This window comes from Cydia pomonella, chromosome 3 (genome assembly GCF_033807575.1).
Source record: "Cydia pomonella isolate Wapato2018A chromosome 3, ilCydPomo1, whole genome shotgun sequence".
NCBI lineage: Eukaryota > Metazoa > Arthropoda > Insecta > Lepidoptera > Tortricidae > Cydia > Cydia pomonella.
In genome coordinates, this window is record NC_084705.1 from 5,125,463 (window position 1) to 5,147,727 (window position 22,265).

At 34.8% G+C, this 22,265-nt stretch overlaps 1 protein-coding gene across 9 annotated transcripts in view; it reads right to left on the bottom strand.

Annotated features, from left to right (window-relative positions):
• Positions 1 to 22,265, bottom strand: part of LOC133515885 (protein tramtrack, beta isoform) — a 526,149-nt gene that overhangs the window by 36,954 nt on the left and 466,930 nt on the right. Inside the window, exon 5 of one of the 9 annotated variants that reach the window (XM_061848496.1) lies at positions 11,058 to 11,326. The exons of the other annotated variants lie outside the window; for them this stretch is intronic. Coding sequence (XP_061704480.1) covers positions 11,073 to 11,326 — 254 coding nt within the window. The 3' untranslated portion in view covers positions 11,058 to 11,072. Of the gene's footprint in view, positions 1 to 11,057; positions 11,327 to 22,265 lie in introns of those variants that run through there. 9 annotated transcript variants of the gene reach the window in all.

The following is a 22,265-nucleotide window of genomic DNA, read 5'->3' on the forward strand; positions in this document are numbered from 1 at the left end:
GTCGTGGGTGGTGCACCTCCAGTGGATCTGGTTCTGTTGGTTGGATTTGGAGTTCATCCTGTATTTGATGCCGTTAACAGTCAAAATCCTACTTCCTCTGGAGTTTATTGAGTAAAAAGCTTCTGGAGCTAAAAACCAAACAACCGCAATGTTAGTATTTATACTAATATTTTATATTTTTTTAACCAGAGAAAAAAATGCATACCGTATTTAACCAGCATACAACGTTTAATATTTTTATAATATAATCTTAACTATCTACATTTGGTATACATTATACAGTCACGTCTAAAATTATCGATACGAACTAGTGCCAAAAATGTGTATACTCTACCATTATATATAGGCATTGGGCAATAAGATCGTGTGTCCATATTTTTGTCACTTTGTCCGGGTAATCGATATTTTTACATGTGATGTACGTCATTTCATAATATTTAAAACATAAAATTATCCAGGAGTTATTAAAGATTCATTTGGGTTGTACATATTATTTGCCAAGTCGAAATCATAATTATATACCTAGGTAGTATGGAAGGGTCATACCTAATACATAATAGTATTTTACAGTACATATGGTGCTACTTTTCCGCACTAGTGCGTAAAGTAGCACATTATGTAACTATGTCGAAACTTTAAAGAACCATATGTACTGTAAAACGTTGTACGATACATGTGCGAATAGGTAATTCGCAACTCGTGTCGATTTAAAACACTCCCTTCGGTCGTGTTTTAATTTATCGCCACTCGTTTCGAATTTCCTATTTTTCGCACTTGTATCGTAATGTACTATTATGCAACAGTTGTATAAGAAGGGTCAAAAAAGGCGAGTGGCGTGAGTTACAATGTGAGCCGGAGCCGAAGGCGTAGGCGAACATTGTAAAGGAATACGCCACGAGAATTTTTTGACCTACTTATACAACGTTGCATACAATATTTTTCCTACGAGTCAACAAAAATAAATCTTAATTTAGGTAAACAAATTACAGCAAAAGTATATAGCCAAGACGCGCGAGCATACCTTGTTCCGCGCCCGGCCCGCCGCGGGCCGCGGCCGGCCGGTCCGCGACACCTCCTCGTAACTCATGAGGCCCTGGTACTTGCTACTTGCTAAATTAATTTTTTGGACAGTTTTTTCTCAATTATGGCCACCGTAGCCTACGGAGACTAACAAGCAACCCTAAGCGGTCTTCGTAGTCTCTATGGGTGTTGCTATATTACTGGTGTCACATGCGTGTTTCTGACTTATGAAGTAATTATTTTTACTATGCAACCAAATGAATATTTTATAAGTTGGCAGCAATGCACTTAGTTTAAAACTGTATTCGTTTTGGTTTTGTTAGGTTGGTAGCCATTAATCGCAGTAACATTATAGCTTATAAAAGCACAAGAGCTTTTATGAGGAATAGACAATATAGACTTTTCTTGAAATCTTTTATGTATGTTCTTATATTCGTGTTAATGAATGCATAAATGACAGATAACAGTAGAGGAGTAGGAAAAGATGTATTATTTTATGTAGGTAGTCGATCAACATACCACTCCTCTAGAGAGTCTATTCGCGAAACCTGCAATCTGCCCATTAATTTCGAATAGCACAGCACGCCACACAACCTACCCACTTCCTCAGAAAAAAATTCGGGGCTCGTGAGTGGTGCGCCATTTCAAGTCCCAATTAAGCCATTTTGTGTTCATTATACACACAAACAATCTGGTCATTAACAGTAATAGCAGTAGATTTACACCCATACTTGGCGTGTGTAGTGCATCGCCAGCGCCTCTTCTCGCCAGCTTTGTAATGTAATCTGTACTTAACCCCGCTCAAGTTTAATACCTGGCTCCCTCTTGAATTGACTGAGAAGAAAGCATCTTGAGCTGAAAATATTGTTTATTCAGAAGAATGCAGTTTTAAAACATTTTTTTTTCAGAAAGCTTAGTGGTAGATGCCATCTCAAAAAAATTTATAACCCTTAAAATACGAAATCTCGCAAAAGTATCTTGAGATGACATCTGTCACCAAGCTGTTTGAATGAAACTTATTACACTATTCGTAAGAACTAAATATAAATAGTCAGGTCCTTGCATGTTCAAAGCCAGACATTCAATTGTATTACTCAATATTAGTAGCATGACAAACTTATCAAGCGGTTTATATTGACAAAAATATAATACATACATATTAAATATAATTATTGTTTAATCAGCCATGTATAATTCACTAAATAAAGAATATTATTCACATTTTAACAGATTCTGACACAACACATATTACATTTTTATAATAAATTTCTATTCTGAATCTCGACATGTCCTTCATGTCAGGAAACCGCAAGTGAACTGAAGGCGCGACGCGACGCAGCAGTGTTTTACCCCCTCCCCGCGGACCCCTCACCACAGTCCCTCGTTCAGCTGTCCCATTCGCCACGCTGTCACTATATAGATACTTTTAACTTACGTAAGTAGGGAATTAGGGACACAGCTATACTATAGAATGAGAGATATATCATTATCTCATTCTAACAAATAGCTGTGTCCCTACTTAGATAATTATAACTTACAAGTGTATCTTAAATGTGTGTGTGTTATGTGTGTGGTCTTAAATAGTCGTAGGAGGGTGCGTAGGTAGCCAAGATGTCAATCCTTTAAGCTCCGTAGCGAACAAACTTTGTCGCACTAATATGAAAGAGCGCTAGATTGCCGTATCGTTCGCCACGGAGCGGACGATTGGCATCTTGGCTAGGCACCCAAAAGTATAAGAGTTGATAGTATTATTCGCAGTTGGTTAGTCCTGCAGAGCTGACTTCATTGCAAAGTGCCGATCCACGTTTTCGTCGGTCATTGACATTGACACTATTTGGAAGAAGCGCTGAATACGTTATCGCATTGCGAATTTTGTTTTTTTTTTTTAATAAAACAAACTTTAAAGCCTTACTTTTTTAACAATATTGTAACTAAGTACCTATGGAAGCCTCTTAATGTAACATAAAATGAAACCACTAGTCATTTTAAATAAAATCAAGTCTTAACCAAAGTTAATAAACATCCCATAAAAGTAAGAAATCTAAATAATATCTATTAACAACTCAATATTAGGTACATAAATGTAGTAATATATTGATTTACCGTATTTTTAACTTACATGTTTAAACAACAATCACACCGAATATCTAGATAGATACTTAGATAAAATACACTTTAGGGCCCACCTCAACCAAAGAAATAGTAGGAAAAAAACAATAAATCTTAGACAGAGGCAGAAAACAAGCCAAGCAAACCTATCGAGTTGAATGATAGTCGTTAAATATGACATTAAATTTCCTTCAAGTCTCTTGGTTGGCCTTAATTTAAAAAAAAATAGTAGAAACATATTTTTACAGTATTTTTATATTTAAATTAATTACTAAACTGTCTAAAACATTACAAAAAATGTCTACACACATTCAACTTGACAGCTATTCCATATAAAAATTAACTGTCGTACGGGCCATCATTCGACGCAAGAAGTATAAAAGGCGATCTCTTCCAGAAAACCTTCAGCCAGAGAATTCTACCGGGTTCGTATTATGCTCATTCCTGTAATACACTATCGTGTCACCGATAGTATGCACCAACGCCCTGCAGCCGTGCCGCTCGTGGCTGGAACACCTCCACCTGACCTTCGGACCCTCGTTGCTGTTCATGCGGAACTTGCAGCCGTCTATGATGAGGATTTTCCGGCCTCTGCTGGAAGTACTGAACGTTGCGGTGTATTCTGGAAGACGGAGGAGGGTTAGCTTTGGTCAAAGGAGGAGCTTTAAGCAATGTAATTTTAATATATTTAATGTATAATTTAAATTTTTCATTGAGCTAAAATACGAACACTGACTGGTACATGATATATAATTAATAAATAAAAATAAAAATAAAAAAGCCTTTTATATCTTGCCTTATTTTAACAGTTTATACTTAATTGACTAATACTTAATTTTAATGTTCTTCCTGCAAGAACCCCTGACAGGTCAAGGCCTCCTCCAAAGACAACCATTCTGTTTTTGACTGAGCTGTTTGTAGCCAGTTTTGGACTGATATTTTCCTTATCTCATCTTCCCATCTTGCGTAAGGTCTGGCCTGTTTTCTTTTTCCTAAAGACATGATATACAATATCTACCAAACCTGAATGCCTAAGGGTTTCAGACACATTGTTGTAAGTATTTGGATTTAGCTTCTATCGTTCTAGGTTTTGCCTTTATACGATGATTTGGTAATACAAGGATTGACTAGTCAAAGAAACAATAAACACTAAAGTTCGGGGTTTGACTACAACATACCGATACGAAAGACTTGTTTAGAACATGAAATAAAACGAGTACAATAATTGAAGAGTAAATGTATTAACTGAAAAGAAAGTAATATATCACAGAAAAACCTTTAAGGCTAAAACTACAAAAATGTTAAAAATCTACGTTCTAGTAAATAGCTTCAAAATATGTATTAAGTTACAATACACGTATTACAAATTAAAATATAATCAAGTACAAAAAATCAATTTAAATGCGTAATTTCTTAAAGTTAAACATTTACCTAAATGTGAATAATAATCATGACATGTATTTTTTTTCAATATTTTTAAAACAACTTGAAATTAAAGTATTTTTTTTTTATAACTAACATCTTAAGCCATAGTAATATAATTAGAAATCTTAAGTTATATATAGCTGCTCTATTCAATAGGTCTTTATTGTTAAAAGAATAATAACTGAATCTAAAAAACGAAAGATATTCGAATATTTTTTAACAGCCTATCAAATCAAATATTTCAATTTTTTATTTTCTGTACATTACAATAAAAAGTAAAGTAGTATTTTTATTTCACAAACCTTTTTTCTGTCTTTACCATTAAAAACAGAGTTAAAGTGAACATCTACATATAAAACTCCAAGAGATTTAGCCTGTGTTGGACATATTATACGAAGACGATTTTTTCTATAATCTTAGTGTTGTATCATGACTCATTACCATCTGTCTTTGTAATATCATACACAGGAAATAATACAACACAAACTGAATCGCCAATTGGCTCCACCCACAACTTTACCGTTCTGTTTTCTAAAGATGACGTTCAGATGTTAACTGGGTCAAAGTTCATTTCGTCGTCTTGTTTTTTGTCCCCAAACAATGTGACGGAGTATAGTTTTTTGTATGGGGTGATTTTACTCAAATAAAACATAATCTACAGCTATGAAGAAGTGTAATAGCACTCGACTTTTTTTAATTTATTCGATACCTATACACAGCCAAACATAAGACAGCAATACAAGCAATTACGATTGAGGACTCGTAGGGTGTTTTGGGACGATGCAGTCTGACTTATTTCGGGGGTCTAATATAAACCGTCAATATACCGTTGAATTACGTATGCACATTTTTTGTCTCTTTCTTTTTGCTAATGACGTGGAAGGGACAAAGAAACCAATCCAAATATTTCGAACTTGTATTAGGACCCGCACGTTGAAATGACATTCGAATATAAAGGTCACTTGAATGTTATCTTGTCTCGCTCAGTGAGCAAAATGCGATTTTGCTCACTGCTTTTAAGCAGCAAATTACCCTTGTTCCAGCTGCTGACGTGAAAATAATTTTGACCCAACTGCAGCTTCATTACCTACTGCCGCTGTATCTGTTAATTCCCTGGATAACATGAGGGACGTTCGCCGCATTACTGCCGCTATTACGACGTTCCGTTATTTGCCATCCGAACATCACCACATGTAGTCTATTGGACGCTTGGCAGTTTAATTCAAGTACGGATACTTGATGCTAGGGTTGATCACGCACGGCGGGTGCGTGTGCTCATCCCTAACATTCACTACGTTGTTATACACCATGACAATTCTCGCTTTGCATCCCTTAGCGTAGTGGGTCGAGCACGCCCATCGGGTCGTGTCACGGCGCGACGACGCCGAATGCTTGTAGTACGTGTATCCGTTGAGCTTCAGCATTCTATTACCTTTTTGTGACGTCACGAAGGATACTGGAAGGAAGTAAAGGGTTAGGTAGAGGTTTTGGTGCGTGTTGTGTGTGCAAAGACGTTCTAAGTTAAAAGTTGTGTTTTGATTTAACACGGCAGATAGTAACTAAGTAATTCTTAGGCCTATAGGTATTTGTTGGAGTTACATGGAAAATAATTATACATAGTAAGATAAATAAAAAATATATATTTATTTGCCTTCTATTAGAGAAATAGATGCTATTATGCTAAAAGTGTGCAGCATCGCTGTTCGGTATTGCTGCAGGGAAAGTCAATTATCCAAGACATAGCCATTGATTTTAATATAAATGCGGTAATAACATGGCTTTTTCGACGTTTCTGCAGCATTACTGTACAGGCCTACTATTTTTGTGCCAATTGGCTATCAATGGAAATGTATACTGCATATTATACGAAAAGATCCTCGCCCCTTAGCATAAACAACTGCCCTATAGTTGTACTTATCATATGTCGTACACTATTGCCTCACCCATAGGTTCAGTTAAATCTCTGTTGGCTTCTAAATACTTTCAAGGAAAATGTATGTTGTAAGTATATTATATGAAAAGATCCTTGCCTCCTCAATATAAACAAATGCCTTGGAGTTGTACTTGGGATAAGTCGTGACATGCACCTTACCCTTAGGATTATTTTGCATTATGTTGATTTTTAATTACTTTCAAGTGAAACGAATGTTGTATGTTATACGAAAAGATCCTCGCCCCCTTGTATTTAGCGTGCGTTGTACACCTCCACCTTACCCGTTGGTTTGACTTGTAGTTCTTTAAGAACCTGAAGCCACCCATTACTAGAACTAGAGCCCCGCCTCGGCCTCTGACAAAATGTGCTGTTAAATCTGGAATTTACACGTTTATTATGTTATTGAGGGCCCATGGTTGGATTTGATTTTTAAGTTAATTACTGTACACACTCACACACCCACAGGACGGATCTCGAAGCAGCGGAAGACAAAAATGGAGACGGCGAAACGACGTTCATACATTTTGTAAAGATTGATGGGAGTGTACATTGGATATGAGAAAATGACGGTAAAGAGAGAAGGCATTAGCCCAGTAATGAGACACTCTTTTAGGCTAGTAAATAAAGTATATAAATACTTTACATTTTCCAAGTATTGCCGCCACAAAATAAAAGTTTTCATAAACATCAAAAAAGAACAGACTGTTTCGTAATTATTTTACTTTATATAATTTAAGATCAGTGATTGTACGTAACCCACAGTTACCCACAGTACATATAGCTTAATACAAAATAAGTGAAACATCCACTTCTTAAACAAGAACTCTTTCTTAAACTTAAACAAGTCTTTAAACTTAATGATTAAAATTTATGAATCCTTAAGAATAACGTAATCAGCAAAAATATGTTAAAAAATGTTTCACTAATGATAACAATTCTATACTCACACATATCGTCATACTCGTCAATTTCTACCAATACATACATACGTATTGTTGCAGATATGTCTTTTTTTATTTATTTAGAACACAAACAGTCGTAATAAACATATTACATAATATTTTATGCTAATTAATTACTATAAATTCTATCGATTTACAATGCAAAAATTAACAAAGGGCAAAGTTTTGTTTCTAAAAGACCACAATAATTTCTCAATTTATTTCGGCTATCTCAAACATTCATTACATGACCCTAACTGTGTTTTTAGCTAGTCATACAAAATGTATATAGAATTAGATTTCCTCCTAAGAGATGTGTTAACAACATCGATAGCAGACTTGTCACTATGCACAAAAGTCCTGAGCGTAGTCTTAGGTACCATATATTCTTTAACGGCTTTTTTGAGCCCCATTTTTCCGTCTCGAACTGCTGTTATTGCGTCTATCATCTTGGTTGGATCCCAACATCTTCTCTTAGGTCTTAGGGGGCTGGCCAAGCCGGCAAGAAATGCTGGAAATGAATTTCGAATTATACATTGTTCAAATGGATTAAAAAGGGAAATGATATTGTAGAAGAGTCCTACTATATATATATATATAAAACAAATTGTTAAAAGAAATATTTGAAATGTATTTTCACAATAAATAAAATGGCACGATATCTTAAAACGATTTCGACGAGGATCAAAATACCTGATACAAAAATATAAATGCAATACTTATAAAAATAATATAGACCCAATTGTTAAAAATTCTGTAGTATGGCTACGTACACACTGATTGAAATATTTACAAAAAGCAGTTTAATTATTAGGTAGTTGGATACATACTATTTAACTGGCCTAATATCTAAACACACAACTAAGATTTCTTTGCGGAAATGCAACTAGAATTAAAAAATGTACATAGGTCCAAAAAATATGAAAAAATCGTGGAAGTAGAGCTTAAGAAATACATTAAATGAAAACTATAGCGGACATTATCAGTTTAGCTGTTTTTGAGTTATCGCAAAAAGTTTCCCCTTCATAGTAAAAAGACTTCCTTAATTTGCCTATTTGTTTAACTCGGGTGAAAGGTACCGTTTCATCCCTTGGTTAACAATTTACTATACTTTAAGCTCCAGTTTAGCTTATTGTGACGGAAGAGTAACTACGGAACCCTACACTGAGCGTGGCCCGACATGCTCTTGGCCGGTTTTTGAAGAACAAATATGCTCTCCACATCTGCAGCTCTTCCCCACACTAGGATTCCGTACGATATCAGATTATGAAAATAGGTATAATATCTTGCTGTATCTACATCTGTTATTTGTCTTATTTTTCTAACGGCATAGGCAGCAGAACTTAATTTACTACTTAAGCTGGTTAGGTGCGATCCCATTGAAGTTTTGAAATGATAGTTAAACCTAAGAATACTGTGCTATCTGAAAACTCTAAAACATCCTGTCCGAGCATCAAGTTGGGTTTGTGACCCATTGGCTGGCGGCAAGTGGAGAAACGAACACACTTGGTCTTTTTCGGGTTCAGAAGTCAATGTCTTCTGCAAGACCGGGTTTATGATAGTCTCAGCTGTGTCACTGTTTCTGGGCACTTTAAATAAGAGAGACGTGTCATCAGCAAAAAGAACTGTATCCGTTAAACCTTCGAGCACATATGGTAAGTCATTAATGTAGGTCAAAAATAGAAAAGGCCCCAATATAGACCCTTGCGGAACCCCCAATAAGATTCTAATATCAGCCCTTTTTTTTTTGTTTTCGTCATCGGCTTCTTAATGGAATGGGAATAAAAAACAAGGTACCAGCCTAAAAACTTTGAAATATATTAATATAAAAATAGTTATCATTTCCTATAATATTGTATAATAATAACTTAAGTACGAATATAGTATTGTCTGCACATAATTCAACTTTTTTAAATTATTACAACTATACAAAAACCTTAAAAATATATTTAAAACATTTTTAAATATTAAATATAAAGTCAACAATTTGTTTTTAATCAATATTTCCTACGTAGCTATAACTAATAATAATAATAATCACACACAATCTAAGACACAAGATAAATAAAGAGATAATAATCAACATATTCAAATAGTCTAATCTTTAAGATAGGTATAAATAAAACGTTGAAAAGAAGCCTTTTAGTCCTTGATACATTAAATCTCTAATTTGAGCAACGATGTATAATTTCTTACCTATACATAATAATAACTTAAGTTAACTTAGGTAGATTTGTTTAAGTTGTCCGATTTTGGAAGAACTCTGTGGAAACTAACATACGGACATCTTATAAAATTCTTCCTATAACACTTGCATTTACTTTTTCATATTTCAGTTCCAACAACATTACCATAGTGTGTGTTTATGGTTATGATATATATGTATTGACAAACACCGTCATATCATCCAGCGGCTTGACTACACTCGACGAGCGTTTCCTGACTTACATTACCAGACCTCGTATTCTAGGGGGCATAATTTATTGACAGGTAGGGAGTTTCTATAACGATAAATAAAATTATCGATATTTTAATAAATAAATAAATATTAGAGGGAGGGACATTCTTACACAAATTGACTGTCCCACGGTAAGCTTAGTAAGAACAAGTAGCGCTCAGACAACGATATATTTATAATATTCTACAACTATTGCTATAGCTTAAATTATTGTTTACTCTTACTCTCTGTTTGGGACAAAGCATGTTGCTGATATGCATCTGTGGCCACCTGACGAAGCCTGCGTTGCGGATAATTTACATACTAAGTGGATTGTTTTTAAAGTGGTAATAAATAGTGTAATACATTTTTAGGTTTCCGTAATAAAATATTAGGTATAATATGCAAATACTTAAATATATAGAAAACATACATGACTCAGGAACAAATACCTGTGCTCATCACACCAATGCACATGCCCTGATGCCCCGGGATTCGAAGCAAGAATCGTTGGCTTCACAGGCAGGATCACTACCTACTAGGCCAGACCGAAATCGTCACTTTTCTTTAATACTAGTGATCATATAAATTGCAATATTCTTAATTTTAAAGGGATTTTCTAAAATTTACTCATCATCATTTTTCTAACCTAACGATCATATAAAATATGCTTTGTGCAAAATGTATCACTATTATCATCGACTCAAAAGTAATAAGTACTTACAAATAATATACAGTTACAAACAAAGCTAGGGGCGGTCACTACTATTTAGAAAAATATCCATAATTTCAATTATCTATGTAAGAACTCCCTACCTGTCAATAAATTATGCCCCAAGAGAGCGTTTCCTAAAAAATATGCCACTTTCATAATGTTTTTTATGTTTTCTTAAATTTTGTGTTTTTCTACTCAGAATCACGAGCTCTTTTGATCCTAATGGGATAAAAAATGTCCCAGATTTATTCTACTGTGTTACTATTTCCCCATATACGTTGTATGGCGGTAACAAGGAAAGTAGGAAATTATGAAAAATGTATGGAAATTTTGGCACATTTTTTCTCCTATAAGGATGAAACAGGCTCGCGATCCTGACTAGAAATAAGTAGTAAAAAAGTCACATAAAAAAGTGGCAAAAAACAAGAAACGCTCAAGAACCCAAGATCTGTGTATACATTATATGATTACACATAAACTTTGCCATATTCATTACCATCTTTGTTCATCTTTGCCGTGAACATCATATTGATGAATTTTACTTTTCAGCGCTGAGGAGACGCTGTGATTATGGTCCATATTAACAAAAACCGGAATATCATCCAACGTGTGCACCCTCGCCGAGCATTTCCTCACAGTACACCGCCAACGCACCTTGCCCGTGGACTTGGATATGGCGTGCTGACAAAATCTGAAGCCGTTTATTATAAGTCTGCTTCGGCCGCGGCTGTCGGTGAAGATTGACACTAGAAAGGACATAATACGTTGTTATTTGATTTTGAAGTAAATAAATTTATTATTAAATTTAGACCCATAATATCTGTAAAGTACTGTATATTCCTCAGTAAAACATACGATATATTTCATTTCCAACGGCTCGGCAGCACTAACCTCACTGCTCGCGGTCCGACATCGACTGACCCTAACTGTCAGTGACGTCACCATGACGTAAACGCTCGAGACGTCTATACACTACAATATCGACAGTTATTTGCTACACAAATACAATAGGCGAAAATGGATTAGCAATATTTATACTGGCAGTTATAGTTTATAGTTATTAGTTAAGATGAAAATGGATTGAAATGATTTTTAACGACTTCTACGAGGAACGATACGAGGACTAAGTTGCGACCGGAGACAAGTATTATTGACATCATTTCATTAAATGAGACAATGAACATTTTTATTTGTAAAGACTAATACTATTATCTAGAATAAATTACCTTTAATATTATATTATATTTACTTTTAATAATAGGTTTAGAAAATGTATGTTAACGTTTAATAAACGTATGAATGAATAATGATAATTTAAAGGAGATGATTTATTTTACGTATTGATAATTAAATCACATATACCTACATGTCATTACATACATAATCAATAATACAAGATATATACAAGACCGTAACGTTGCAGATCATATAAGTAACGTATACAGTGTGTATTTTTGATATAACCACAAACTTATACAAGACGTAGGTTTTAGTGCTATAAAACAATACTGTTTTTTTTTTTTAAATTTAGTTTCAACTACCAGAGTATAATAAATTTTTGGAAAAAAATTGAGCGGCGATACATTTTGTGCATCATGGTCACTTGTGACAGTTGTGTTGTGATGTCGCGTCATTCATTGCGACGTTTTGAGTCAATATAAAGTAGTGATACATTGCTTACTGAATTATTTTATGTGAAAAAAAAAGTCGTATTTTTTTTATAAAATCTATGAAAGAGTGTTCAAATACAGCCTAAACTAGCTACCCTTTGATTAAGTGGTCGTATCAAAAATACACGCTATGAATTAATAGTAAAAATTAAACGTAGTAACTATTTTAAATTGCCATGACCTTTTTAATACTATATTTAGCTCGGACAATTTCTCGCATGATAAGAAAGTAATAAATAATTTTACATAGTCCTCATCCCGATTCAATAACAACTTCTTATGGATCTTATCGTATTTTGATACAACATTGAAGATCGCTAGCGCTGATTGGTGCATTACGAAATGAATTCAGACATCAATTGTTTTTACAAATATTCTAGACAAGTGGTATTTCTATAATAAAACTTAAGTAACATAGGCACTTGACATACCTATATATTTGAGATATGTTTAGTTTTAATTAAGTTTTATTTCTGATTCCTTATAACTGTAATTGCTTAGGTTACATACTGACATTATTCTGACTGAGTTTCTTTTGATTTATCTATTTACATATATTATTTGGCTGACTAACCCAATGATTAGAATTGCAGTAGGATTGCACTAATTAATACTTTTAATTATGAATATAACTTATTTAATGCAGACGTAACTGAATTTGTTTACACTTTGATTTTTTCATATATATTTGTATTTCTTACCTACTTTCCAAGTTTATATCCTGTTAGTGATAACCTTACCTTAGTGATAATGGGCAACTTGCTAAGATGAAACCTTTTTCATCAGTTTAGATGTCATAACTTTTTGCACTACACTGCACACTCTGCTTTTACATGTCTATAAGATTCATTGTTATATATCACTTATCATAGTATTACATGCCACCAGTAGCTATATACATTATTCACAATTTCAAAAATGCATTGCCTAATAATTTCTCGGCGTTCTAGCCGGATGATTATGATTATTGTTCATAGAAATTATCTCCTCAAATTTGGTGACGACATACGCCTTGCAGCCCTTCGGCCTATCTGTGGAGCAGTACCATCGCTTGCAAAGGCTTTGTCTGTAGTGGTTAGGCATCACGAAGGTATAGCCAGCACAGGAGAGACGCATTTGCCCCTTTTGAGATCGACCGATGTTTACTGAAAGAATTAAGCTGTAAGTGTGTGCTCAAGTATCGAATTTTGTAACATAATTTGTATAAACTTTGGTTGATATACTTTTTAAATAGTTGCTTGCGTTGTGAGAAACGATCGTTACAGGAATATGTATTTTGCTAAAGCAAAACGGCTTGTATTCTGGTAAGCTTATTCTTATTATAATTAGGAGGCTTAGTTTAGCTTACGTGAAATAAGTCCCTAGATAGGCTAAAGGAATTGAAATAAAAGCGAAGAGGAATGTCTTTTCAAAAGGACTTATTCCTCTATAAAAAGCATACAAAGTAAGCCCTTTTGAAATGACACTCCACAATTATTAGTTTTACAATATTTATTATTTTACAACAGTCAGCAGGATAATCATCACCTTTGTCATAATCATCACCTTTTTTAGCATATTAAAATTCATTAAAACATAATATTAATTTAGATCTTCCTTGAATACACTACTAATTATGAGGTAAGAATTAAACCAAATTGCAATCTCACTTGAAACGCTATATAATTTCAATTAAAAATAATCATAATTTCAGTTAAATATCTCTTTGATATAACGTGGATTACTAGCAGTATACTATAAGCTCCTAAGTATATCCAGTATCATTATGTTACCAGTCACCACAGCTTGGCAGGAGAACTTATACTACCACCACCGACGGGTCGTATGGGTCTAAATCTGTCGGTTCTACATATTACTCTAGCTAACTAGTAGATACTATAAAATAGCGTTTTGTAGGTTACCTATCACAGAAAGAAAATTATCTCAAAACTTTAAACCACATGCGAGTTCACTCTACATTTTAAATATGCTATAGGCTTGTTGTTACGAAACAATGAAAATAAAACACTGGCACGAAATTACGAATTATCATTTTAATAAAAACTTATTATTTAAAATGAAGATTCTCATTGCTAAATAGTATATCCAGTATGATTATGCGCCCCCTTCGTCGACACCACACTACCCCGCATAGTGGTCACCACGGCCTGGCAGGAGAACTTCTTCCGCTGGGAGCAGTACCACCGGCGGGTCGTATCGGTGTCCTTCTGACGATTCCAGTTACTAGAGTACATGTAGCGCCCAAAACGTAGCACGTAGTTGCCTTTCGACGTCGGTATCATTTCTGCAACTGAGGCAGACAGTAGGTGACCAAACCCTTTGTTAAATGACGCCCTTTGTTCATTCATATCTAGTGTCTTCTTTCTTCTAAAGTAAAATGTATAATACATCATTTACATAGGCAACCAGAACAAACAACAAAATCAAACGAAGTGCATATCTTTATTTGTGTGCCTAATGTATCTGAATACACTTGAATTCATTATAGTAGGGGAGGGGATTTTTGTAGTTTCTCGAGCGTGTCAGATCAAGAATTGAGTGGTTCCTTGCTACCCGTGGAGTCTACCTACCACTTTTAACTGTCTATGTTGGTCCGTTGGTTGGTGCGGGATTAAAAAATCGTTAAGTAGATTGTGGATTTGGTCATTTAAGTCCAAGTTAATGCTATAATTGTGCTATTACTTAATCTGGCAATTATTTGTACGCATTATCTTAATCTGACGGTTTAAAGGTAAAATCGGCTTTCGACATTGTAACCACTGGAAAAGAAAATATTATAATAATAATAATAATTCAGCCTATATACGTCCCACTGCTGGGCACAGGCCTCTTCTCATGTGCGAGAGGGCTCGGGCTATAGTCCCCACGCTAGCCCGATGCGGATTGGGGACTTCACATACACCTTTGAATTTCTTCGCAGATGTATTGCAGGTTTCCTCACGATGTTTTCCTTCACCGAAAAGCTAGTGGTAAATATCAAATGATATTTCGTACATAAGTTCCGAAAAACTCATTGGTACGAGCCAGGATTTGAACCCGTCCGCGACCTCCGGATTGAAAGTCGTACGTCATATCCACTCGGCCACCACTGCTTACCCTTTATTACCCTTTATTCTTCCTATTATCTGATCTTACTTTTCCAATAGGTCGCTACGACGCTTGAGTAACACCAAATTTAGCATCTTCTGCTCCCCTACCAGTAGGCTTCAGAGTCATAACATAATGCTCTAACTTTAAGTACACAATTGAGTACAATTTAAGATCAATGAAGGTGGAATTAATTTATTTTTGTTAAAAAAGAAATAAGGAATCCTTCACTAGTTTTTTGTTTCTAAAGGCAAAAGCCATCACAAATGTACGTGCCGCAAATTTGTGCATAATTTAGAAGAAAATCGAATAATTTGCGTTTAATATAATACATTATTTCTCATCAATGACAATGTGTGCCTTTGATTGACAAGATGGTCTCTCCCATAGTCACTACGATGACTGGACAGTGCTTCTTCCTTTTCGAGCAGTACCAACGACGTGATTTGCTACATTTCACGTCGTTAATGTTAAAATTCGAGTGAAACGTGTGCTCTCCGATCCGTAGTAACAGGTGGCCAGTTTTGGTCGGCATGAACTCCACATCTGGAATATTAATAAAATTAGATGGTTAAGAAATTAAATTCCGAGATCTCATAGAATAGACAAACAGACCTTATAACACGGTCAATAGCTGTCTTAAACGGACAATTCATTCCTCGAATATAACAAAACGACATAAGACAAAATAGTCAAGAGGAAATACCAGCTGAGCCCATTTTCAGATTTGAGAATTTTTGGTAAATATCTCCGTCTCGCTTATTGGGCGGCTCCTAAAATGAGTGTCGAAAAGGACAACTGCAGCTTAGGCGAAAAATCTCAAAAATCGAGGTTTCGCTCCCGACATTTTCCTCTTCCAAAACCTAACCAATCGTTACGAAATTTTTGCGCTTATTGTTGTCGATTTTGTATACTAGGCGTATGTTTACGGTGCATTTATTTGGCCTTTTTTAGCACTTATTAAAGCACCGTAGTTTTTATAATCATTTCTTTAAAAAAAGGGGAACGGCATTTTAAAAACCAACCCACTGAAAAGCACAAGATATTTTTTATATACCCTACCCCTATGAGTCCAGTCCCAATCCCGTCGTAAACCAAATATCTCTGCCAAAATGTGAGTAATACCTAATAATAAGAAAATAAATAATCATCCGGTTATTTACTTAGTTTTTGAAGTCGGTGCCAAACCAAATTTTTAGAGAGCCTTCATTTTAGACAACGAAGAACGCTGTATTTACTTGCATAAAAAAGTCTGTTTACTTATTAATTCAGTTCTTGCACTACTAACTACTCGTATTATCTTTTTCTATTTGGTAGCAAATAATGTTTTTGTTGATTTGGCACCGACTTCAAAATTTAAGTAATTATCGGGATGGTTATTAATTTTCTTATTATTACGTATTAATTACTTATTGGTATACAGTTATACACGGTTGGTATACAACCGAAAACATGGCATGGATGATTATGATTATGCTTGTAGGTCCCGTAACAGCACATCTGTTACGGGACCTACAAACATTACCTTTAGCCATCAAACGAGCTGGACACCTCTTGTCCCATTTCTTGATAAAAATCCATGACACGTCGCTGTTTAGCGTGCTGGGGTTTTTTGACATCGATATTTTTGAGTTTCTGTGTGTATAGCAGTAACATTGCCATTTTCTTTTGGAGTTTCACAGAGTCAGACATTAGAATTGTAGATAACTGTCTTGTTGAAAGTGTTGTAGATTCTATTAGCTTAATAGAAAAATAGAATTAGAGAAATTGAAATAATAAATATCTTGTGAAATTCTTGGTATAATTTATTCAAAAAGGAACTATTCTACCAAAGCCGACTCACAATTGTCACATTGTAAGCTGTACACGCGATTTATATTAAATTAATTCATTCATTCATTCCGGAATTCAGTAATTAGGTAAGTACTTACATATAAAAATCAAAATATCATCATTAAAAGGCAACTTGATTCCTCGTTTCATCTCAGGTACGGCATGGAAGTAAAAACTAGTAAGCTAGTCATTAATGTCATTATAAATAAATATATTCATACATTATTATTTTAATATAAATCGGAATTGCATAGCATACCTACCCAAACAAATTTCAATATTTACTCCACCAAAGACAAAGTAACCTAGACCAGGGCCTATATCCGCAAAAAGCGAAGTTCGTCAATTGCGGGCATTTTTCTCTGTTACTCTAATTACGTCTTAGTGAGAGTAGAAGAAATTCCCGTAATATGCGAATTTCGGTTTTCGCTGTAGGCCCGCAGAAATAGGTACTGAATGTCGGAGGTGAGGTATAGCTATAAAATGTTGGGTGGTATGCCGAATTTCTTTGACAGGGTGCAAACTTGCAAAGTCACACCCAATACATCGAAGTTAAGGTCAATCTGGAGAAGGCCGTCTATAAGGGAAGACCGTCTACAAATTCTTTGGCTTTTAAGTCTTGCGTTTGTACACATACAGTACTTAGACAGACAGGAGTGAAGCTCTTCGTTTCTGACTGAGCGACATAGGTACGGCTTTCCTCCAATCAATTTTATACGCCGTTCTTCAGCAACCCGCTAGGTGGGTTCCCTGTTAGTAGGGGTATTTGAAATAGAAATAGAAATACATTTATTGTAAAAACCTTTTACATACAACGCCACTTCTGTTACAAAAAAAGAACTTACTCACTAAGCACTTAAAACTAAAAAAATAGATAGCACACAGCAAAACAAGAGGAGTAACACAAAAATAAATATATTTCGCTAAGGTAAACGCAGCTATTAACGACCCATCGAATATCTGCAAGTATTACCGATCTATTAAAGTAATTAGATATATTTTGGTGGCCAGAACCATTTTAGAAGTAGGTTGATAATCTTCCACAAGCGTTTGTTCCTTGAGTATCGGGTACTTTTGCGTTAGCTTGTTAGTAGGCGTATTACGCTAGTTACATACGGTTTCTCCGTATTATCGGCTACGCTCATAGTGCGTACCTCGCTCTGGAAGTCCAATGTGTTACTATAATAATATAGCTTTACCTTTATACCTACCTAATAATTCTAAATTAAAATGTGTAAACTGTAAAAGTTTAAATCATTAAATGCATTACAGTCTTAAATTATATAATTACGTTTGGTTACTGGCCAAATTCAGACTAGTTAAGAAAACAGCTAAATTTACTTTTTCCTACTTTTAAAATAAATCTACGTAAATATCACAAGTCAAATCTCTTACAAACCTTATTCTAAGTATATTACAGAGTGGCAAGAAAATACTTTAAATATAAAATAAATTTAAAATAATTACTTTTTTTTTCTCTTTATGTATTCCTAGTTCAATTCAATGATAGAATAACGCAAAACAAAACTACCAGGTGACCAGAAAAGTTTGCGCGGAAAACGGCGTCTAAAAAGTCATCGCTCTTACAAGTCGGTCGTAATAGTACATTATGATACAAGTGTGCTAAGTTGGTCATCATACACGAGGCGATATTGTGCGCGCCAGCTGTAAGCGAACGCGCAAAAAGAAAGCCGATATGGGTAATGACCAATGCACACGCGATTCATACGACGTTTCTCAACACACTTGCGAGGAAAAAACAAAATGTATTACTCGAGTGTTTCAATGCATATTATTAGCAATCAGTTACCTTCTTAACTCAGTCGGATAATATAATGAAAAAGCACGAATGTTATAATATACTGAAAAAGCACGTGTGTTTAATATCTAGGATTATGAGCCAAAAATCGGTGGAATAAAAACGTCGTTTTGAGCAAGTGTGTTGAAATAGTATTTTGTGAAAGTCATAATTGTCAAAAAAGGAGAGTGGCGTGAGTAACAATTTAAGGCGAAGCCGAAAATTGTTAATAAAGACGCCACGAGTATTTTTTGACTCAGTTAAACAACATTGCATACAATACTTTTTCTACGACTTTGAAATAAAATTGTGAATTTAACAAATTTTTTCATGTTAATTATCGCGATTTTAAAGGCATCAAATTTTTAGTGATTTCTTAGGCCATCAAAGATATGTCTTCAGGCGTAGACACTAAGTTTTCGTCATCCATTTTAACTTGAAAGACACTGTTTTTTAACACAAAACTTAAGTTTTTATTCGACAACCACAATAACCACATTCAAGAATGGAGGGTACGGGCGGGAAAATGAATGAATGAAATTAAAAAACTTGTCTATGGTTCACTTATTTGTCAGAGATGACGTTTAAAATTAGGTTGGCAACAATGTCATATTTCATACAATATTCTTTAAGTAGTCATTATACGAAGTATCGAAAAGTGCCAAAAAGTTACTGCGTGTATGCAAAAATACGTTTTTGGGGAATAGACTAAAGACTTGTCTTGACAACTATAAGGTAGGGTTTTAAAGATGTGCACGACCCTTTAAATGGCAAATAAAAGTACGGGAGTAGAAAAAAGCTTTTACAAAATAAAAGTTAATATATCTATATTAACTCTTATTTCGTTGAGAAATAATTGCAAAATGCGAGGGTGCCTCTATAAATGAATAAAATAGTTTTATAAGTAGTAATTTTTATTATAAAAGCCGCACGAACTTTTTTGGTCACCATATATTTGTGGTGACATTGGATTAGGCATATCCTCAGGAAGCCTGACACCTACCTATCCAAAGTGGCCCTGACCTGGAAGATGCCCGGAGAATGGAAACATGGTCGCCCTAAATTTACTTGGCGCCGTTCCGTGGAGCAAGAGTTGGGTGTATTGGGGATGGGGTGGGAGGAGATAACCCAAGCTGCCCAGAACCGGAGTCAGTTGAAGAAAATGGTTCGAGCCATACAGCCCAGCAGGGGGTAACAGGATGGAAGGAAGAAGAAACATATATTTGTAGTCCGCCAGTATACATAATGTTTTAAAATTGATGTAGGTAACGTTTAGTGTATAGTAAAAAAAAAAGTATTTATGTTATTCGTCTTACTATAAAATGAACAACAATAATACCAGAGCTTACTATAAAATGAACAACAATAATACTTTGATACGATTCGTTTCAACTATATCTCTGCACGAGTCTAATTTCACCCTAGGTATATAAATGTATTTATAAATAGGTACGTATTTTATAATATAACGTACCTATAGCAATAAAATCTGTGGTGTTTAGAACATAAATATTAATAAAAGCTATATATGCGAATGTTCTCCAATATAAGCGACAATAGATCCTCTGACCATCTTGATCGAGGCCCGACATTTACGACTGACCCTCTTGGAGCAGTACCATAAGGACTTCTCGTGTATGTTCTTGCAATTTGTTGAATATGAGTCAGACCCGACCATTAGTAGGTGACCGCCGCTGCGTAGAGGAATCAATTGGTAATCTGAAAATAAAACGATATATTTTAGATTTGTCAAATAACATCAGCGAAAATATTTCCAACGATAAATATTATTCTTCCTCAGTGATTGACACAATAGAACATAATTGGTGTAGATGTACGCACTAAATTTGCGACTCGATCTTATTTCTTAGCGCTTTATCCTTCTGTCAGTCCATTCTGTAGTAAAGGACACTACGTTTTTATAAAACAACTTCAAAATATATATCGCAAAATTAATTTAAAGTATTTTTCTTGTGAAAAAAACACGAAAAATAAAAGAAAATCATTCTTTAAATATTTTTTATATACGAGTACGTAAACACAAAATACGCAAAATATACACAAAAAAATTTAATGGCGTCTGGCGCGAAGCGAGCTACAAATAAAAGACTATTTGTATTTTATGATTTGCCCGTGAGTTGGCAATCGTGTTGGCTTATAGTTATGACTAGCACAAGTGGGTCAAAAACGTTTGGGAAATCCAGCGTTTCTTCTGTGGACATTACAAAAGTTACCGATTTTGTTACATTTTCTAAGACACGACGTCTTCGTACAAATATACAAAAGAGGTTTTAACATACCGATAATGATAAAGTAAGGAAATTTAGTTTAAAGTTCGTTTATTTTTTAACGTTCAGGAAAGTCGCATTACTAGTACAAAAAAGTTTTTGACCCATATTTAGGTATTTAGCTACTCGCTTCTCAGCGCTCGGCTCTTAATATACTTTCATTTTTAATACAAGCATTTATCGCTGACTGTACTTTTCTTTCCACAGGCAACTAATACTCATCGAGCAAATTCTAAAAACCCCAAACACAATTAGGTTGCGTTGTTTTATCACAGAGTTCCTATGTCCACCTCTTGTCTCCATCATCAGATCAGCTCGATGGTACCATAATATTGCACTGTCGCCCGACTTAATGTGTGCAAATTTTCAGCTCACTCGGAAACCGGGAAGTGGATCAAATTTAACTTGGAAGATTTTATTACAAACAGACAACGGTCAGGTGAAACTAAATAAAAGCTTGTAAAAATAGGAACAACTTGAGCCCTGCAATTTGCTCTTCGAATACACAAACTCGTAATTGCATCGAATATCCAAATCACTTATTTCTCGGTAGACCAAAGAACGCGCCTCGCGCCAATTGAAATCACGACCACATCCTAACTTCAGCATATCTCAACCAATGAGTGTTTTCTGATCATCTTAGTGAGAATGCTCGCCTCGGATGGATATGAGTTCTCCATAAAACATTTTGACAGCGGCACGACAACCTTTGCTAATGCGCTTTGAACAATACCACATACTTCCATCCTTCATGTCTTTCGCTTTAGAATACGTGTTTTCGCCGATATGAAGAAGATACCGATCCGTGGGTAGTTGAGTAAAGTGGCTGGTTAGTTCTGAAAAATAGCCTTAGTAATAACATTTCAAAGATATTCAAAATATTTTGTTTGCGCTACAGTAGAATGGACTATACGTTTATATATTTAAAAAAACAAGCATCAAAACATATGTAGCGAAATTATTTGTAGGTATAAACTTGAAAAACAAAATTCGAAAATAAATATTGTTT